At 39.0% G+C, this 22,050-nt stretch overlaps 2 protein-coding genes across 5 annotated transcripts in view; both read right to left on the bottom strand.

The window, feature by feature from the left end:
• Positions 1 to 14,454, bottom strand: part of aff4 (AF4/FMR2 family, member 4) — a 38,180-nt gene extending 23,726 nt beyond the window's left edge. For 2 of the 3 annotated variants that reach the window (XM_015961376.3, XM_015961377.3), the window contains exon 1: positions 658 to 875. In XM_015961376.3, coding sequence (XP_015816862.3) covers positions 658 to 674 — 17 coding nt within the window. In that variant the 5' untranslated portion in view covers positions 675 to 875. Of the gene's footprint in view, positions 1 to 657; positions 876 to 14,316 lie in introns of those variants that run through there. The other variant, XM_015961379.3, reaches the window with a different exon arrangement.
• A 1,049-nt stretch (positions 14,455 to 15,503) lies between these two features.
• On the bottom strand, positions 15,504 to 20,401 carry zcchc10 (zinc finger, CCHC domain containing 10). 2 transcript variants are annotated; one of them, XM_015961380.3, is made up of 4 exons: positions 20,276 to 20,401; positions 19,407 to 19,568; positions 18,806 to 18,847; positions 15,504 to 16,146 (listed from the first exon to the last, which is right to left on the bottom strand). In XM_015961380.3, exons 1-4 carry the CDS (start codon positions 20,314 to 20,316, stop codon positions 15,921 to 15,923), a joined length of 471 nt encoding a protein of 156 aa, XP_015816866.3. In that variant the 5' UTR covers positions 20,317 to 20,401; the 3' UTR covers positions 15,504 to 15,920. The 2 variants fall into 2 exon arrangements, with proteins under 2 accessions (XP_015816866.3, XP_015816867.1); XM_015961381.3 differs by lacking the exon at positions 18,806 to 18,847.
• Between the last annotated feature and the right edge of the window lie 1,649 nt (positions 20,402 to 22,050).

The following is a 22,050-nucleotide window of genomic DNA, read 5'->3' as shown; positions in this document are numbered from 1 at the left end:
GCCAGTGCCTAGTTAAAAACCCACCAAGCCCAAAATATCTAAATGTACTTGTATTCTTCAATAAAAGGAGTACAAGAACTTCAAAACAATATTAATCCTGCCTTGAGAATTCCAGACTAAGCTACTGATAACTTCCACATTACATAATTTGTGTTTAAAGTTAAAAGACAGTCAGATCAAATTAGCTTTGATTTGCATTCTTGACCAAGCCCATGTGCTAGGAAAAAGTCCTTCTAATCTAAGGAAGAACATCTATAATCTTACAAAAGATCCACCAAACACAAATGATTTCTGTGTGAGTTTAAACAGGATTATCAGTGGGTTTGCTAGTGATTCAATAGTGCGCCAAACTGAAAAAGGTCAAAATCTTCACTTCAAAGCTGAGAAGCCATCTCAGTTTGCACCTAAATTAATCGGCTTGTCTTTTTTCTTCCTAACTCTCAACATAACAACCGGGCCTTGTGAGAGATACTAGCAAATAAGAGCTGATGGTTATCTGATCACCATGAATTCAGCGTTGGGCCTTCATGACACAATCATTATGAAATGTAATCAAAGGAAACAAGACCAGAAACAAAACCCTCAGTAAAAACTGAGTGTTCTATTCCTGACATAAAGCAAAATGTAAAATAAACCAACTATTTGAGCATTTCTTACCCTGACTGAGAGGCCATGGCCCCAACCACTGAAACATTGGAAGGAGGGGGGGAGTTTCAAAAGCTCTCCCAGGGATTCACAAGTATCCTTGTCATTACTTGTTTGGTTAAATGTGTCCATCAACCCCCTCTTGTGAAGGACACGCAATCCTTTTTGTTTTAGCTAGCCTATGTGTAATTAGGCATCCAGCTGAATGAGTCTAACTAGATTCCTTTACCCAACTCAAAGGTATAGTGCATTTCCTTGGAATGGAGACAAATCTGACTTAGGGAGGGGAGGCGACTGCCTGTTCTTGGGAGATACCATGTCAGCAAACAGCGGGGGTGGTCACACTCAGTAAAGTCTAGAGGCAGAGGCAGCTTTTGTTTCTGTTTTGTTGCTCTGAGGTTAAAGAGTGAATGGAGAACAAGCCAGCTGCAACAGGCTGGGGGGTGGGAATGTACGTGGATGTCAAAACTGAACATAAGAGAGATAAACCTCCATTAAAAACAGTCATTCCTGTTCTAATCGTCAACTTACAAGGACATTTTATTCTCTGTTAATCAATTATATGAATCATCAGAAGAAAGGGTGGAAAAAATATTTATCAAAGGTAATACATGATTAAGTCTAGATGAGTTTATGCCTCTGATAAGAGATTTTACAGAAGTACCAGAACTTTCAAGTTAAAGAGAGAAAAGAAAACAATAATAAAAATATAATTAAGTAAACAATGATGAATTAAAACAGCTCAAATTAAAGAGTTTGCTGAAAAGAGTAAAGAGGAATCCCTGAGAGGGGATCAAACCTCACCTCTCTCTGCTAATGGCCCTGTCCGCCTCCTCCCATAAAAGGAGATGTTATTTTACACCACAGGCCCTCTCCTCTACGTGACGTCTCTTCCCTCAGTGACGCCTGGCCAACCGGAGCTCGTTTTTTCGTCAACAATGTCCCTCCCTCCCCTGAACCGCCCCAAGCAGAAGGCAGAGCACCAGCGGAGCCTCTTAAAGAAACCGTACACAAGTTGTCTGCCTGCCGTTTGTAACAAACATGACACATTTTCATCAGCAACACATGATGATGACACATGCTGACAAATGTGGCATCATCCCATGTTGCAAGGATGTTTAAATGGTACAAAGACTGGTTAAACAAAGCCTCAGTAAACATTTCCACACGTTTATCTCAAGATTTCCTTGGCAAATTCTTCTTCTTTTTTACGTTTTGAATAAACATGTTGTTTTAAAGTCACTGAGGATAATCAAATTTTCTTATTGTCTTCATGCAAATTATGAGTGACCAGTACAAACTCAGTTCCATTTAGCTGGTTTTGACTTCCTACCAGGTACTTCTTGTACCAATTTTCTCAAATAAATAAGTTTAAGCAAATACATTTCTATTCTGATAAAAAAGAAGTTGTTTTGAAGCCAGAAATTACTGAACATTTAGTATTATTGGCTGACATAATCCATTATGTTTTACAAAATCACAGCATGCTTTGACTAAGTCACAATGACTTACTAGTATCAATATTAACACCTATATATTGTTGCATGAAAGGGCTGTCTCTGGGAAGTATACTGTTCAAACTTAAGATGGATCATTACAGATAAGTTTTGGTTATTTTAAGTGTTTCTGTGTGTTCGGGGCAGACTTCTGATTTCTATTCAGAGAAAAAGGATTCATGCCCTGATTGAACATTTGGAACTCTGATGAACCCAATCGGTTAGTTAGATTACAGGCTTGTCTTGAAGACATAAAAAATTGGATGACTCAAAACGTTTTGCTTTTAAATCAAGACAAGACGGAAGTTCTCATCTTTGGACCTGAAATTCAGAAAAGGAAATTGCTTAGTCAATCACCTGACCTGAATGGCATTAAATTAATCTCTGAGAACAAAGTAAGGAACCTTGGTGTTATCTTCGACCAGGACACGTCATTCAAATCCCACATTAAACAGTTTTGTAGGATTTCCTTTTTCCACCTTCGGAATATTGCTAAGATTAGAAGCATCCTTTCCAGGAGTGATGCTGAAAAACTAGTTCATGCATTTATTACATCAAGACTGGATTACTGTAATTCATTACTCTCAGGAAGTCCACAGAATATAGTTAAAAGTCTTCAGCTTGTCCAAAATGCTGCAGCTAGAGTTCTGAATAGAATTAAAAAGAGAGATCATATCTCTCCTGTCTTAGCTTCCCTACATTGGCTACCTGTTAAATTCTGAATAGATTTTAAGATCCTCCTTCTCACATATAAAGCTCTTAATAATCAAGCTCCATCATACATCAGTGACCTGATTCTTCCATATGTTCCTAACCGAGCACTTCGCTCTCAGACTGCAGGTTTACTGGTGGTTCCCAGAAAATACAAAAATAGGATGGGAGGCAGATCTTTTAGCCATCAGGCTCCTTTCCTGTGGAACCAGCTCCCAGCTTTAGTCCATGAGGCAGACACCTTGTCTACTTTTAAGACTAGGCTTAAAACATTTTTATTTGATAGGGCCTATGGTTAAAATCTGATGTTAGCCTAAATCTGGACAAGTGGGGGAGTAGAGGAAGGTGGAGTGTAGTCGGTAAAGATGTCTCTCCCTTGCCCTGCCTCCAACATGTCTCCAACGTCAAGAGAGGTTATCCTCTTCCCCTTAAGCGTTCATCATGGTAATGTCTTGTCTCCAGGGTTAGGGTTGTTGTCTACATTCTGGAAGAGTGTCATCACGAACCTCAGAGTGAAGGTGGATGACGATCTCTTCTTTGAAAAGCAGGTTAGTGTGACTCTTACCTTATATTTTTATCATCTGCGTCGTATTTGAACAATTAGAGCTATGTTGTCACATGCCCACTTCAAAACGGTCATACAGGCATTCGTCAGTACACGATTATTGTGATTCCCTGCTTGTCGGGGCGAGTCATCAACCATTGCCAGACTACAGTTAGTTCAAAACTCTGCTTCCAGGTTGTTAACTAGTACAAATAGGAAGGACCACATCACCCAGTGTTGGCAATGCTACACTGGATTCCAGTGAGATACAGGATAGAGTTCAAGATCCTTGTTTTCATGGCATTACACAGAGGGGCACTTTCATACCTGTTTGAGCTGACTCCCTTGTCAATTAAACAGAAAGCAAAGTCGAGCAAGCCTAGCTATAGTATCTAGCATACTAAATTATTATACGGTTACCTAGTCTCAGTAGAAGTAGTAGAAGGGGGTACCAATGTAAAACAGAGTCCTCTCTGCTGGATCTCAGATTTAGGTCCCAGTGGCTTCTCTAATTTGAGATTTCAGCAGACAGAATCCATGGAACTCCTGAATGGCATCAGACGGTGACAAGTTCTAAAGCTCAAAGGCTCCGCGGCTTTACATAGGTGCAACACTTTAGGATTTATGGCAGAAACGGTACAAACAATGGGACAAAAAGGTGAAAAAAAGTTATGTTTTAAAGGTTGTTTGACAATATCAGTTGGGTCTGGTGTTAAACCATTTCCTGCGACCATCAGCTTCTGAGACTGTAGGAGGGGGCCTGATGAAAGGGGGTTGGACCCTATAATTGTTAATTTCCAAAAATGTAGCTTGCTGGAACAGCTTTTTTGCAGGAATACCAACCCTACCAACTCTACCTGTAATTTATAAACCTGTTCACAGTCTTCAATTTGACATAAGTTTTTTCAGCAGAAATGTTAAGAAGCTCTTGCTTAACATGACCTCTGGATGCATGAAATGCTCTACATTTTGCTGCTGCTGCTATTAAAAAACAAACAAACAAAAAACAGTACTTCAAGTAAATAAAAGTTATTAAGTATCAAATTTATGAAATACTTCCACTTTAACATGCTGGTTAAGCTATTAATAAAACATTTTAGTTAAGTTATATTTTTTATATATAAATTTTCATTATGAGTGGTTTAGTATGTCTCACATAAACAGTTAAACACAGCAACTACTCTGGCTAGATGGGCAGTTGGTACCGCCACTGATGCTTTGTGAAACAAACCTGCTGACAGCAGGAATTCCACAGGGAGCGTCCATTCGACTGATGTCAACCTCCCTCTATAAACATCTGTTTGGGCAGGACTCCTGAGGACTGCCGCCATAACCACAGGCAGCCAAGACGTCTTTCAGATGTGGGCTGCAATATTTTAATGCTGATACTTTTAGCTAGAACTTAATCTAATTTTCATCAAAAAGCTCCAGCATTTAAAAAGAAACCTGCATTAAATCAGAGTCTATTCTGAAATCAACAGAGGAGAACAAGAGATTTTTCATCCGCCTTTCATAAAAAGTGCTGACATTTCAAAGGAAACGATTAAAACCACCTTTGTTTAGCTCTTGCTTTAAGAATAAAGCGTTAAATACCTCTTAGTGCCATCTGAGTTGATAAAAAATATTCTGTAAACTTCTCTCAGACGGGTTTAAACCACTGGGATAAACTAAGTCACCCAATCAGCAGTCTGAAATAGCGAAGGGAACCTTTAGCATTTACCAAACTAGACCCGAGCTGCCAGTGTTGTGCATTAACAAACTAATTAATTATATTGATTCTGGAGCTTCTTCTGTCTGACATTCAGCAAATCGGTTTACTGAGAGGTGAGGGGAACTCTCCAACAAAACAGAATGCCAAAACAAAACAATATCCCTCAAAAAACCTTCTAACATTTGTACAGATAGTGTCAGTAGCCTTTTAAAATTACTCTAAACTGTTTACAAGGTTAGGTACAAGGGATTTTAGACTAGTTTCACCTCAAGATTAACCTAACAACGTTCTAACCACAAAGATCTGACACAAACTGTTCGGGCTACTTTTTCTGTCACTTTGCTTAATTATCTTAGGCTTTGCGTCATTTGAGCTGATCCCTGTGCGCTCAAAATGTGTTAAAAAGCTTCAATTTTTTTAAACAATCCCTTCTCTGCCACCAAATAAGCTTTTAATTAATAATGCAAGCTTTGCTTGTGAATTTTAATGTAAATGACTATTAATCTTCTGATGTAGCATGAATTTCACTTACTCTTAGCTTGATTGGTACAGCAGCTTTGTGGACAAAAGGTTGTTTGCACTAGGGCTGCAACGATTCGTCGACAAACATCGACAATAGAAATAGTCGACAATGAATTTCATTGTCGACGTTGTCGCCAGACGTGTTTTTTCCGACCGAGTGAGGCATCTCACTTCATTACAATCTCTGCCAAGAGTCGCACATGCGCAATAGCTTCTCTGCTGAGCGTCAACAGAAATGGCTGCATCTAACACAGCAGCTACGCGTACCAAAACATCTAAAGTTTGGGAGCATTCTAGCCTGGATTTGGCGAATAAAAAGATTACCTGCATTATTTGCAAAGCAGTCCTTGTGTATCACGGCAGCACCTCGCGGATGCATGAACACTTACGTCGGACAGTTGAATGAAACAGAGTCTGACTCACCTCGGTAAGATTTAAATAACACGAAAGCCAATACGTTTTGTTTTGGATGTACACTGTACTTTTTAATGTATTTTCGCTTTAAAAAAAAAGATTCAATTTTATGCCTGACTATGCCTGACAAAAGTATTTTTATTTTATTTATGCATTTATGTCTATACTGACTGAGCACTGTGCCTAATTGGTGTTAGACAGGTTATTTTTATTTACTTTTAGTATGAATTGGCCTATCAGCAGCAAAGTTCAATAAAATATGCATTTTCCATTGAAGTACCCACCTTTGTTGTGTTTATTATCATTTTTCACATTATTCAAGCAATCTCATGTTAAATTTAAGAAAAATTTAATAATTATCCGATTAGTCGACTAATCATTTCAATAGTCGGTGACTAGTCGACTATTAAAATAGTCGTTAGTTGCAGTTTGCACAAATTAAAATTATGCATCATTTTGGCTCTAATTATGTGCTGAACAGGAACTTTTAATGTTGGAATAAAAATATTCACCCCAAAAGCAGGCATGTTTAGGTTAAACTGTAAGACCCTTTGAATGGGGTGAATGACCGCTCTTATGCAGAAAAAAAATTTAATTAAATAAAGAGTCCAAGACATAATATCTGATAAGGCCCCTGAAAAAATAAAACAATAAATCCACGTAACAGAGAGTTCAGTATCCAAGAGAGTAAAAGGCAGAAATTCCCTTTTAATCCCAAAGAAGGTACCGTAATCATTGCTTTTTAATAACAATGTATTGGATTACATTCATTACAATAAAGTTAAGTTAAAGTTTGGCTCCCTAGAATAAGCCTAGCACAACCTTGCTGCTGCTGTTATAATACCAAACAGGTTTACATATATTAAAAGTCCAAACGTATGAAAACTTTAAAAGTAGCACAGGGCCCAACTCTTGCTAAAATATTATTCTAATGAACTAAGGCAGCAGAGAGCCTGTGAGTTACAGGTGAAACCTGAAAATTTTGAACATTGTGAAAAAGTTCTTTTATTTTAGTCAAATCAAAAGGGCCACAAACCAAGTACTGAGTACATATGTATGATTATACATTTCAGAGGTCTGACATTACTCTATTTAAAATCCTTGTTTTATTGATTTCATGTAAAATTCTGAGATTTCGTATTTTGGGTTTTCCTAAGCTGTAAGCCATAATCATCACAACTCAACGGCCCAGGCACTCTGCCTTTTACATTCCCATGGCAAAGCGTTAAACAGCATCAATTAAATTGATTCAGGACATTTTTTTTAAACCATTAAGAAAGGTTTGTTCCTTGAAACATAGCTCATATCCCCCACCCTTATTAGATACTGGTTTTAGACATAAAACCTTTTACTTCTATAGAAAAAAAGTCTGAAGTTGTTTCACACATATTTAAAAAGACTGGTATTCTTTTTATTTCAAGCACTAAGTTTGGCCTACATGTAGACGGCATACATCAGTCCAACAAATGATGATGGATGATATTTGTGTTTAAACTTTATAGGCCAGCAGACCACAAGGGTTGCTTGTGTGAGAGATCATTGTTTAGTCAACAGAATATTGAGCTGCAACTGGTTCATGCTACACATGAGAATAGGGAGCGATAGTTCTGCCCTATCATTTTTATGCAGATGACATCCAACTGTACATCTCCTATAAGTCCCATGAGATGTCTAAGCTGCAGCTGTTACACACCTGCTTAGATCCTGTCAAAACCTGGATGGCTGGGAGCTTTCTTCAGCTGAATGAAGATAAGACTGAGATCCTCATCTGTGCCCCAGACAAGCTGGTTTCCAAAGTCAGAGACTCTCTTGGTCAGCTTGCTTCCCACACCAAACCTTCTGTCAGGAATCTTGGCGTGACCTTTGACCCAGCTCTCGCCCTGAATTCTCATGTCAGTTTTCTTGTTCGCTCTTCCTTCTTCCATCTCAGGAACATTGCTAAGCTGAGTCCCATTCTGTCCCGCTCTGAACTTGAGACAGTTCTCCACACCTTCATCTCCTCATGCTTAGACTACTGTAACTCTCTTTTCACGTGTCTGAGCAGAACCTCCCTGAACTGTCTGCAGGTGGTTCAGAATGCCCGTGCTCAGCTTCTGACCAAGTCCTCCAAACACACCCACATCACCCCGCTTCTCCTCCAGCTTCACTGGCTGCCAGTCAACTTCAGGGTTCATTTCAAGATCCTGGTTCTGGTCTATAGGGCCTTACATGGACAAGCACCATCTTACATTGGTGATCTTCTTAGTCCCTACACCCCCAGCAGGTCCATATATGTGTGTGTGTGTGTGTGTGTGTGTGTGTGTGTGTGTGTGTGGTGTGTGTGTGTGTGTGTGTGTGTGTATACATATATATATATATATATATATATATATATATATATATATATATATATATATATATATACACATATATATATATATACATATATACACACACACACACACATATATTATATATATATATATATATATATATATATATATATATATATATATATATATATATATACACAAACACACACATATATACACATATATATATATATACACACACACACACACACTAGGGCTGGGCGATATAGACCAAAACTTATATCTCGATATCTTTAAGCTGAATTCCGATATACGATATAGATCTCGATATTTTTCCTCCTGTAAACTGTTGACAAGTTAACTCACTTCAAGCTCTTGAGAAATTATATACATAAATCAGTAGGTTAAATGCATAAAAATGTATTGATTCTTGTCAAACTTTAACCGTAGTGCCTATTCTCTACCAGTCTGAGCTTTAGTAACACAGGTACAGCTGTCTGCTAACACACACACTAGGGCTGTAGCGACGCCTCAATGACGTCGACGGCTCGATTCTAAAAATTTGTCGACGTCAGATCCGGTAGTCGACGCACCGCGCCCACTTGTTGCATCCCTAGGAGTTTGTAAATAGAAGAGGAATCTGCATGTTTTTCCTCTAGTTCGCCCTCTTCTCCGCCTTCACTAACATCTCCGCCAAATACCGAAGACCCGGAATAATGTCCGTTCTCTACTAGATTCCTTTCCTGTTTTGCCCGCCTTCGTCTCCCGGCAACGGACAACAACTTCCGGGGTCAGATGTGCTGCTCCGTCTCTACCGCAGATGTAGAACATCACCGGGAGTGATTCTCCCTTCATAAGGGAGCTTCTTTCAGACATTAGGAGAGCTGTTTTGGTGGTAGCAGTCTCTCCTCCGTGGTGGTCTGTTTGCTGCTGGGTGTTTTTGGTTTATTTAAACTTGGTAACTTGAACTTAACATTGGTAAAGCTACTGTTAGCATCTTCGCTAACAGCTTCTTGCATTTGGATAAGCTGTTACGTTTTGGTTTAGAGTTCATCTTTTTTTGTGGCGTCGATCTCCCTTTTATTACATTTAGAGTGTTGTGGGTTTTTGGTTTCGTTTAAAATATCACCTTGAGTTTGGTTTAACCGCCCAGTTTAGAGTTGGACCTTTGGAGATTCTTATTTTTGTCCAGAACCCTGTAATCTTTGCCCAGTGGGACATCCCTACTTATTTGTACTTTTGTTTTAATTCCCCACAGGCAGAATTAGTTTTATTATTCCCAAGCTGTGGATGGAAAGGTTTATGATTTTTTGTAGTTGTAAATAAACCTGATCATCATTTTAACTTTTAAATCCCGTTATTGTCCCTTCCTTTTTGCACACGAGCCAAACTCCCCAGGAAGAGTCGTAACACCACTCACCTCACGCACATAAGTGACCAAAACAAAGCAGCATGGAGACACTCCATCTTCAACCACCTCTCAGGCAGCAGCCTGCACTCCCAAGTTCTACACGTCACCAGAACATAACCAACCAACACAATAAAAGCAGTGTTATACAAAATGAAGGCCTGTAGTGTTTATTCTCTTACAGTAACAATTTATCAATTTTTTTGAGGAATTTATTAGAGATTTTTTGGTTTTTATTAACTGTGCAATAGAAAAATAATCATTAGATTAATTTTCTAAATAGTCATTAGAATAGTCGACTATTCGATAAAATAATCGTCAGAATAATCGTTTTAAAAATAATCGTTTACCCCCAACCCTAACACACACACACACACACACACACACACACACACACACACACACACACACACACACACAGTTGAGAGCCAGAGGTGTATCAAATGTCCCACAGGCACTTTTTAATTATATATTTATAATTAATGTAAAATTATTTAAATTTCATCTAGAGGTGGCCCATGTTGTATAGGTCTTGTCCAGAGAAAAAAATCCATCATGTTAAGCTAAATGTACGATGATGTAATTACATCTACTGAAGATCACATGGGTCATCCACCATGGAGTTAATAGTTATTAGAAAAACTAGTTATTAACTAGTTGTTAGGTATTAGTTAGCAGTGTTGGCTCAAATCAGCGATTATACTGTAATGATTCAGAGTCTCTGGTTGCTCTTTAATGAGTGTTATTTTCGGGCTACTGTCACCATAACCCACACCTTACAAACTCAACTTTTTCATCAGAATCACTCGTAACGGAGTATTTACTAGCATAGCAAACCAGAGCGGAAAAAAAACGGAACCGGAACAACATTTCTCACCCGCTGAGTTCGCCTTCAAAATAAAACGGTAACCCTATAGTTTACTATTCAAGCCCTTACAATATGTTTCAGGTCATTTGGCCACTCTGGCTTTCCGTAGCCGTTTCCTCATTACACGGGGAGGGAGGGTTTTGGCTCGTCTCTCCGCACAAGCAGGATGGAAAACAGAACTCCGTTGGCATTGAACGTCCCCAAATAATTAAAAACCAGGAGGCCAAATGCAAAGTTTAGAGCAGCACATTTACCCAGAGGCTCTCAGACTGAGCAAACTTGTAAGAATACACGTAATAGCCGCTTAGAGACGGAGCAACATGTCGCTAGCATAGCGGCTAATCGCTAGCATAGCAGTTTGGCCAGTTACATCGATATAAAGTCATCTTATATCTTGTTTAAAAATTATACCGATATTTAAAGAATCGCCCAGCCCTAACACACACATATATATATACACACACACACACACACACACATATATATATACACACACACACACACACACACATATATATATACACACACACACACACACATATATATATATATATATATATATATATATATATATATATATATATATATATATATATATATATATGCCCCCCTGCCACCTGTCTTTCCCCGACCCCTCCGGCTCCAATTCCCGCAGATTACACCCCCGGGCCTGAATCGATCACCAGCGGAGTTTTCACCCCACTCCCCCCGGCACGGTGGAGCGAAGGATCAGACCCGGTTCGAGCTGCTCGAGCCCCCCCGCCAAACCTCTTTCCCCGACCCTGGACACGTGGAACATCGGACAAGGTAAGGGCTGGATGGGCTGGATGGGCTGCTTGTGTAACCGCGTTGTCGCTGACAGACTCCCTGTTGCTGCGCGCTGAAGCCACACTTTCCATCTCACTAGAAGACCGCAGATCATCCTCGGAAATATTCTTCCTCCGAATCCAAATCTGCCAGTACTAGACGAAGAGCTTCGTTAGCACTGAACATTCCACTCGGCATTGTTTTTCCCTCTACCACTCGCTCACTCTCACTTGATCTGACAACCCCCGCGAATCTGCGACTGGTGGGCGGGGTTCAAGCTCTAAATACTCCAAAAGTTTGAATAGTAACACACCCACAAATGCTGCCTGGATTGAAGTTACAGGTGTCTGCCACCCCGCTGTGTAACGTATTAAGTGCATGAGGGCTCATTTCTGCTGCTGTGGCTTATTAAATCCAACGTTGCTGCTTGTCGCAATTCTGCGACTTTGGCGCTTAAAGGGTTAACCTTACCATGCACATTACAGCTTGTATATGGAACCTCAAAATACATAACTGCACTCTCCATAACTGACATGCAACCTCGAGGGAGAAAAACACCACTAATCGGAAAATGTCCAATCAGCTAAAAAATAATATATTGTCCAATACATTCCTTTACAACTGATGAGACATCTCACTCCTCCAACATATGGCTATCACACCATTTCTAAAGCAAGAACAAGGTTTTTCACAGTAGCCCTATGAAATGAAAAGGCCTTAATGAGTTTCACCTTCACAGGACCATTCAGCCACATGAGAGCTTAACTCTCGTCGCAGAGAACAAAAGCAGAACAGATGTGTGAGGTCAGGACACAATGAGTGGCAATAGTTTCTGCTGTGTGAGCAACAGAACAGAGAGTTAAAGAAAAGAGTGGCTGATGTCCGTTAAGTTTTGGACTAATTAAACTGGCAGACTCTGGAATGAGCACTTCAAGCAACCTACTCATGACAAGCTGTTCTTTGAAAATATTCGATAACAAACCGACATACCTTTAGCTACTGACTCAGTTCACTTTTTCTGCCTGTAGGAATGTCGATTCTGAAAAGACTTGCTATGTTTTCTTTTATTTCTCTATCAATTGAGCTCAGTATTCAGAAAGACTGAAAATTGTTTAAAAAAAGGCTAAACAGCGATGTTTTGTTAACTCAGGTATGATTTTCTGAATCATTGGCAGGTAATTCAGACACAGGATTGCTCCTGAAATATCCCGCCTGCAAAGTGGCGCTGTAGGACGACTGCATTGTACATTAGCCGAGTCAAGGCCAAAGACAACAAACTCTCAGCTCTGTCTGAAATAAATGAGTCACCAGAACATCTTGACAGAGCATTTGCCCTGTGCCTCGACAACCAGGGAAATAGTTAAACTAAAGCCTCTAGGTAAAACCCTAAACAGGAAGTGAAGCGGATTCCAGCAGCGAGCTGCGTCACTGGGAGCACAGTTACACATTACTAATGTTGTTTACGTTAGTTGTTTGTTTTCTCTGTATTCATATAAACAAAAAACTGACATCTGGGAGCAACCAAAACAAGTTTGTTCATTTGTCAGCACACAGCAATCGGTGGCTACCCTAATGCAAACTATTCCACCCAGACATCACTCAGTCCAGCGTTTCAACTCTCAACAACACCAGCGAGCCGTTTGTACAAATGGCTTATGTTACCTAAAACTTTAAGTTAAAGAGAAAACCTGATGCTGATGTTTTAATCTTGGGAAAGGCTTTTTCTAAAGCAAGGAGACCCTTCCAGAAAGCTTTGCCCTGCATTAGAAAATGCTAAACAAACACTTCTAATTTTGTACTCACATTTACCTCGATGCTTTTTTCTTTCTACTTAGACTGGTATTTTCAGTTTATTTTATCTACCTGCAATTAAGTTTCTTCAATTAGACGACTAGGCCAGTAGCCTTTAGCTATAGTCTCTTCTCAAGGTCAAGCATTTTCTCTAGTTTAATCATGTCAACTTTAATGTAAAACACTCTACAAAAGACACATTAAGAATACACTGCATGATCAAACCACAGGCTCTATGTACCACCAGTGCCAGTTTACAGCTGACTGACAGAGGTCAGTGACCTTAGGGCCACCCCAGAGCTCTCATTAATATAACCTGAACATGTAATCATCTTTAACTCTTCAGAGGAATACTAAATGACTTATGGTGCATTTTCTGGCCCTTCCCCCAACTATGACATGTAAAATGGCTTCCTAAAAAACCCATCATCATCAACCTTTTGATAGACTTTGGTGCACCTTTAAACTATTTGTTTGTCACTTTACAAGAGCCTTACGCTCTCATGGGTTGTGGACTGGCTACACTGTGGTATGTGAAGTAAACAAGTGTACTGCTAGTATGGTTTAGTTTATCCTGTGTATATTTTGCAACGTTTGTTTCACACTACATAACAGATTGTTTATTTCTACAGCAAACTTACCACCAGTGATCTCGTTGTATGTTACATAACATCGTATTTGTTTGAGTATTATCTGTTTTTAAGTGGTGTCAGCCACGTTTCTGAGTTTATATCAGATGTCAGAACATCCCAGGAACAAAAACAAATTCACCCCTAGTGCGAGGCTTTTCGCAGGTTTAGTAAACGTGCACGGACTAAAGGTGACACAAATGTCACCAATATAAAAAACGTTTCCCAGCTCCAGAACTCCTAAAAGACACAAAGTCCAACCGTGTATTCAAAATATTTAGCATGAGGCTAATGTGCTTCCTTAGGACTACCTGCATCTCACCGTTAGCGTCTACATGCTAGGCTAGTTAGCTTCGGAAGCTTATAATTTTGCGGAAATTTTAAATAACACTGACTGTAATGTACAACAACCATGAGGTCAACAAGTAACGTTGTTTTCTGACAGCGAGCATTCTCACCTCTTGTCTTCTTTTAGGCCCAAACCATTCTAGCTGTTGGAAAGCTCTTTTTCTCTTTGTCTTTTTCCACTTCCAGTTCAACGCAGAAAATGGACTCGGCGAAACGCTGTTAACAGTTAAAATGCTAAAACTAAAAAGATGCGCCTCATATTTTCTTTGAAACGCGACAGCACATCGAGTGGAAAACAAAGCAAACCATTTTATCTCTCGCGAATTGTATTACTCTTCAATACAAGTGGCTGATAGCTAAGTTACGCAGCCCGCAGGTACTACAGACAGCAAGAGGAGCCGCCTTCGCGTGCTGATGGAAAAATGTCAAACCTAAGAACTGAACGTGTAGTTAGTGTGTAGTATTCTTACAAAAAACCTAAGGACCCCGAGTAAGTACCTCTAGCAACAACAACAATATCAACATTAGTAATAATAATAAGAGGTTACGCCATTTACGTAAAGAAAACCGATTTTTTTAAATATGCTTTTTGTAATGTTAAAATAATTAAGATCGTATTAAAGAATGAAGGTGTTCATACTAAATAAAAATGTATAGCTTTTTAGTGAAATGTGTATTAATTAAAAAATAAACAGAAATTACCAGTAGTGTATGGAGAGCTCTTGAATTCCTACTACAGTGAACGCAACATTTCAGTGACGCAAGGTTGCCCGTGTTTGACGTACAGGAGAAAACCGAGCACGTTTTATTGTTCCCAGCTTGTTTATTGATAGATTGTCTTTTAACCGAACAATTTTACTGCATTATGTTTTATTTTAAGATTAAAAATACGAGTAAAAAATGAGTTTTTTCCAAAACACAGTTTTGCGATGCTCAATTTCTGTACTTCTCCGGGCAGCAAAGCCCCAGTCATTTTAACATCATAATCCCTTCGTTCATTTCTGATTAGTTGGATTTCATTTCAGATTAGTTGGATTAAATGACAAGACAATTTTCTGACGCCTCACCTTTTAAAGGAACAGTTTATGTTGATCACCATAGGCGGAAATATTTTTGATCAACCAAACACAGACGGACCTCAGCAACCTACCCATCTGTTTCTAAACTTTACTTCTAGTCTTTTTAAAAATGGAGACATTAAACTGCAGCCTGGAGATCAGCTGGCATGATCTGATATTATTTCATTTCATTTATAAATCCCAAATTTGACAAGCTGTCAAAAATCTAAAGGCCCTGATAAGTACAAATTAGTTTATTTAAAATGAAATAACTTTACAGGAACAAACTTTACAGGAACAATATTTCCCCTTTCTTTACCAGCTGTTACATACATTTGTGATTATATGGATTAGCTTAAATATACATTAAAGTATTCGAACAATTGCATTGGTTCTATTTGTTTTTTAAAAGTTTCCTCTTTAATTGCAAATACTTTAAGAAACTTGAGAAAATGCCACAGTCAACAAAACAGAGACAAGAAGTTAGAAAAACAGAACAACACAGCTTAAACCAGCCTCTTGTTCATCTGCCATCGTTGTCCAACTAAATCAAACCTTATAAACCAGCTGAAAAAAATAAAACACTTGAGGACTTTTTGGGGAAAATAACGCAGAAAAATAAGATGCAAACAGAAAGCCAACTCTTCCCAGCATGCTCATTTCTTCTTTCTCTTCTTCTTTGGAGGCCCTTGATCTGAATCGCTGCTGCTTCCCGAGTCTGAGCTGTTTGATGACGAAGAGGTGGAGGAGGAAGATGAGGAGGAGCTGTCGTCGCTGTCGCTGCTGCTATCGTCTGAAGATGAGCTGGAGGAGTCGCTGCTGTCTGACGAGTCGCTGGAGGAGCCGTCGGCATTGCTGCTGTCGTCGCTGGAGTCTTTTGCCCTAAAAGCGCGGCACAAGGAGAGAACAGGATGGGAGCAGTAAAATGTAAACCTGTTTGCAGGGTTGTGTCAGTCAACACTGCGTCGCCTACAGGTTGTGCAGAACAGCGCTGCCAGGTTCCTGACTGGGACCAGGAAACGGGACCACATCAGTCCAGTTCTGGCCTCCCTGCACTGGCTTCCGATTTCCTATCGCTCACAATTCAAAATCCTCGTCTTTGTTTATCATTTCTTCCAGGGTGGTGCTCCCCCCTATCTGGCCACACTCCTGAACAGACATTCCCCATCACGCGCTCTGCGCTCCTCTGACCAAGGCCTGCTTGCTGTCCCTCGGTCTAGGTGTCGTACCCGTGGGGACCGGGCTTTCTCAGTCCTAGCACCGTTACTCTGGAACCAGTTGCCACCCTCAGTTAGGCTGTCCCCCTCTCTGCCAGTCTTTAAGAATCACCTAAAAACACACCTCCTCCACTTGGCGTTTCCAGAACATGTTTGATTATGGCCCTCTATTATGTTGAATCCATTCCACAGTTTTCATTGGTACACTCAATCCATCCACTCAATCCAATTGTGTTTCACACATTTGTATTTTACCGGAATGTTTCATCTATTTTGTTATTTCCATTTTGTATTTTGTAATTTGAATTTCTTTTATTGTTGATTTATTCAGTATAATTACTTACAACTGTACCATGTTCAGCGCTTTGGGCTTCCTGACAGGGTTGCGGAAGGCGCTTTATAAATAAAGCTTTGATTGATTGATTGATTGATACATCTACTGGAATGTTAAACAGGCAGCTGTGGGTGTCATCTTGCACAAACATAGTGACAAAAAGATTTTCACATTCGTAAAATAACAAAAAATGTCTGAAATGTTGGTTCTTTGCAGCTGTCCTGTCTCTGAGATCATATGAGATGATTTTCTGCAAAAGTACATGTTTTCAAACAAATGTATTGGAGATTTAGCAGTAATACCCTTATTTATGTGTCTTCTTTAGCCAATAATAGCTTATTTGAAACACATGTAAACACCAGTTGATGCAACAACAAAAAAAAAGCATTTATTGCAAACACATTAAAATTGAATTTAAGTACTTTTTACTGAACAGTTTTTAACCCTTTAGGCCCAAGGCCTTTTTTCTTTGGGCCCTGGCACCTCCCAGTTGGGGGCCTTTGGAGTTCCATGTCCCAAGTCCCCGAGCACAACTACAGCTACTATCAAAACTGTTTAGATTGTAAACAAAGTAATTTTTGGATTTTGATACATTAAGATAAAATAATACTTGAACTGTATGTTAGAAGAGCTGCCCTGTGTGAAAGTGCTGACAGGATGGAGGTTGTGAGTTCAAATTCCATTTAGGAAATGTTGTCAATTGTTTTATTTATTCCAGGGTCCTCAACTAAATGTGTTCAAGGGTTTTTTCCCAGCAGACACCAGAGAAGGTCAGATGCTCTTCTAAAATAAAGTTCAAAGATCGTTGTATCTTAATTTATTACCATTTAAAATGGCCTTGTTTCCCATCTGGGCTGTTTGATTGTGGTTTTAGTTGTGTTTGGAGAACGTGGACAGTTGTAGATGTTTGGGACATGAAACTGTAGAGGCACCCAATTGGGGGGCGTTAGGGTTAAACAGGCTAAGATACATTTAAATCTTTTTATAATTACTTTTTTAATTGACTTTCCAATTAATCTGTAACAACAATTTAACTGATGGAAAATGTGAAGCTGTTCTACTATCACAGTACAAAAGAAACAAGAATCAAATGTAAATTCACTAAGAGTCTTGTCTAAAAACAGACAATAACCAAGAAAATGGTTTCACTTCTCATCAACTGCCACTAGATGGAACTGTTAAGTCACAATTCTGTTTAAAGTGGTACAAGTTGAGAAATATGAACATAAGAATTAAAATATCATCTTTATGAATAAAAAAATCTTTTACATCCAAAAATGAATGACTAGAAATGACCACACCACAGCTATGAAACTTCTTTAAAATATTTCAATATAGTAAATTATAGGGATGTAAGAAAATATCGATATGACAATATATTGTGATATTTTTTCCTGCAATATTGTATCGATCTTTAAAAGCCACATGGAATTTACATGCAAACATTTGTGTATTTTCTTTTCTTTTGGTGCAATTCAAACGCCGACCACTAGGTAGCAGCAGTGTGCAATGGGTTTTGTTTCCACCATTGAAATATAAATCCCTTTCTCTATTCCACCTTCCTCAGGATGCACTGATTTCCCTCTTTCCTATTCACTCTCTCTCTCTTTCTTAACATTTTTTTTAATCACAATTGTCTATTTTTTGCTCATTTTAAATATATTTTTAACCATTTTCTAAATTATTTTTTATATTTTTACATTTTTTGTTTTTGTGAAGCGCCTCGTGATTTTTATCTTGAGAGGCGCTATAGAAATGATATTTTCTTCTTCTTTATAAGATACCTTATATTGAACATGTTACATTTCAGTTTGGACTGGACTGAGTTTCCCTACAATAAATTCTGTCAAAAAAAAATGCTAATATCATCTGGCTGAATGTATCACAATATATTGTGATATATCGAATTTGTCTCCCCTGTATCTTGATACGTATCGTATTATCAGAGTTTCACCAATACACATCCCTAGTAAATTATCAGATTACTTACTTCTTTTTTGTTTTCTTTTCACTGGAAGCTTCTCCTCCAGGTCTGTGATGTGGAAAAATCACAACATTATATATAGTTCAGTCACTATTGATAAAATCATTTGTTTGTATTTTTATGTATTTTAGTTAAACAAATTCAACTTCTATTTGAGATCATTTGAAACACTGTCAAAATTTAAGAATTATTTATAAATCTAATTTCACTGTAAAAACTGAGTTCTCAGTTATAATTATCATTTTTTGTGGGTTTATTTATGCACAGTTAGGCTGGGCGATCTAGCCTAAAATCAATATCACGATATATTGAGGATTTCACCTTGGTATGCGCAGAAACAAAAGTTGTCCATAAATGGGGCTGTCACATGTATTACGTTGAATCAAATTTTTAAGTCACTCAAGGTTGCACAGCTTCTTAAAGGGACATGGATTTTGCCAACCTACACACATCTTTTCATTTTTTTATTATCAAATTTAATGACATGGGAACATTTATCGATAAGAGTCAGAAATTTCAATAACGATACATTTTCGATTTATTGCCCAACCCTACATGAAGTCCAGGTGTAAATGACTTGTCCTTCAAACTGTCAGAGATGACTCACCCTGTGATGCTGAGAGGTTTGTTTTCTATCTCCTTCAGCTTCTTTTTCATTTCGGTTGTTCTTGACGGTCGGTGCAAATATTTCCGTTTCCCAGTGCACTCGTAAGTCCAGTGTCCCATCTCCAAGCACTTCTGACAACGCACATTTTGTTTGTTTGCCTCCCTGTAAGCAATAAAAATAAATAAATACCTTCCAAACAGGAAAAAATACATAAACTACAGAAGTAAGACATTTGCACATACATGTATTTGTTGTCAGATTACTTAAAATTAATAATGAATGGAACAAATGATTCCAGTATAAATTATGAAAAAAATGATGGCTGCCGTAGTTTAACTCCACCAGCAGGTGTCACTATAAGCAATGAATGATGCATCGAAGACGTGAACCTCTGGGCAAAGAAAATAGTTGAGAAGCTACACGAAGCTTTATGTAGCCATCTCATAATTAATACACTAGTAATGAATACTTCATTTTAAACTCAGAAACTCGCAGGTGTTCCACCAAAGAAACTGAAACCCCACCAATAATCACAAATTATCAAAACTCTGCCCAAGTCCCGATTCTTCTCAATACTTTGATCCGACTATTGGTTATAACTATATTGACATTAACATCGATGTAAACAAAATTATTTTTTACTTAAACTGGGGTATTATAAAAATAAATAACAGCTTCAGAAGAGTACAGTTTCACACAACGTAGCGCTTCGTAGAGCCGCGGGATGCCCGTCCCTCCAAGTTCGTTCTTTACAGGCTGAATGTAAAACTGTAGGTCAGCTATAGACCGCACGTGGTAACGTAACAAATGTAGACACAAAATATACTAAAATAATATTGCTACGCTAAGTTTAAAAATGTTTTACTCACGCTTGTCTTCTCGCTATTATTCTATGCATGGGAGTCGCCATGTTTGAAGTCTCTTCTTCGTTGGTGTCAGCTCAGGGCCTATTTCCGGAAATGTAAAGGAGTGAAAAGAATACGTAACCACCCGTGTCGTCGCCATTTTGGATGGGTCTCTTCATTCTCCGAAGGCAATGCAGAGTACGCAACTATGCCCGTTTTTGTGCATCCCACGGTTACAACAACCCGCGTACAATTGTAAATAGATCATGTGGGATTACTATAGTGACTTTTCTAGCCTACCTGATAGGATTTTAGATTTGTATTTGTTTATTTATTTTGTTTAATTACACTGACAGACACACTGACAGAGGCAGACTCGCCTCTGGTAGTGTGCCGAATGGAGACTAAGATGGCAGCCGGCCACTTCGGCAGCTCCAATAGGCAGCGCCATCCCATGAGGTGTCTACGTATTTACTCTTTGTATGGGGTGACACTGGCACAGGAGTTAAGTGCTCGTCCCATAATCGGAAGGTTGCAGGTTCAAGCCCCACTCAGTCTGTCGCTGTTGTTGTGTCCATGGGCAAGATACTTAACCCCCCTTGCTTGCTGATGGTGGTCGGATGGACCAGTAGCGCCAGCGCTCGACAGCCTCGCCTCTGTCAGTGTACCCCAGGGCAGCTGTGGCTAGAATGTAGCTCATCGACCAGACCAGGGTGAGCATGACTGTGTTGTAAAGCACTGTTACGTCCCCGACAGGAGGTGTTAAAATGTGAAGGAAGGGGAACACAAGAAACATGATAGTGGGTTTAAAATGGGTTTAATTGTTATAAAAGGTTCTAAAAACAAGTGCAAACAGATGGTGAGCATTGTTTAAAAAATGCCAAACAAAAAAAAAACTCTCAAAAAGGTTAACACTAAAAGACCAATTACCAACATTAAAAACACCTGGTTAAAACTTATATTAAAAGTTTTACTGAACAGAAAGTGTTTCCAAAATCTTCAAGTTGATAGTAAAATCTGACACACTAGAAAAACACTGAGTGTTTTAAAATCCCAAAGTCAGTAAACTACAACGTTAACCTTAAAACCAAGTCAACCAAGTTGACATCAAACAAAGATCCCTTTGGATCACTCAGAGTTAAAACTATTAAAATTAAGACTCATCAAAATGAAGGGGTTGAAACCAAAATGAGGCATGAATAACAGCTTAGCCCCTGCACTGCTGCCTCCCAGACTGCTGAAGGCACGGCCTTTTTATCCCAGGTGTAGGTCACCAGATGATTTAGCTCAGCTGTGCTCCTCAGCAGCCTGGAAGAAAGGAGGAAGAGGGGCGGTGCCTGGCTGATCACCGAGGCTGGGTGATCCTGGCTCCTGCACCTGAAGAGGCCAGGCTGGTGGCCACAACAAGCTCCTTGGGAGGTTCCAGGACTCTAGAAGGTGCTATGTCAAATACAGGCCATTTACCATTTTACTTTGGTGCCTGTCACTATTTAACAGGCACTCAACCCGTTAGAGAATGCTCGACTTTCAATTTGTTTAAAGGCAAATGTTAAAAACTGGTTATGGACAAATCAAGTGTGTGATCATGTACGAGTTGTATAGTTTTGATGTTTTATTTGTGAATAGAATGGCGTAGGTTTGGTGATGGAGTTTTGATTATGAATGAATGATGAATTTTCATGAATCATTATGTCTTTTTATGTCTAAGGACAACAGATGGAAATTAGCCTTTGGCTATAATCTGGCATGTTTACATTCATGTAAGCTGCATTTACATTTATGTTCATTAACATGCACTG

The sequence above is a fragment of the Nothobranchius furzeri genome, chromosome 10, assembly GCF_043380555.1.
Source record: "Nothobranchius furzeri strain GRZ-AD chromosome 10, NfurGRZ-RIMD1, whole genome shotgun sequence".
NCBI lineage: Eukaryota > Metazoa > Chordata > Actinopteri > Cyprinodontiformes > Nothobranchiidae > Nothobranchius > Nothobranchius furzeri.
This window is presented reverse-complemented; position numbering and strand designations above follow the sequence as displayed.

Bases quoted from the DNA above. Each gene is read 5' to 3' on its own strand.
- zcchc10 (XM_015961380.3), bottom strand. From the start codon at position 20,316: ATGGCGACTCCCATGCATAGAATAATAGCGAGAAGACAAGC. The intron at 19,569-20,275 runs GTGAGTAAAACA...TATTGCTTACAG, and splicing joins ATAATAGCGAGAAGACAAGC to GGAGGCAAACAAACAAAATG. The intron at 16,147-18,805 runs GTAAGTAATCTG...CCGCGCTTTTAG, and splicing joins GAAAAGAAAACAAAAAAGAA to GGCAAAAGACTCCAGCGACG.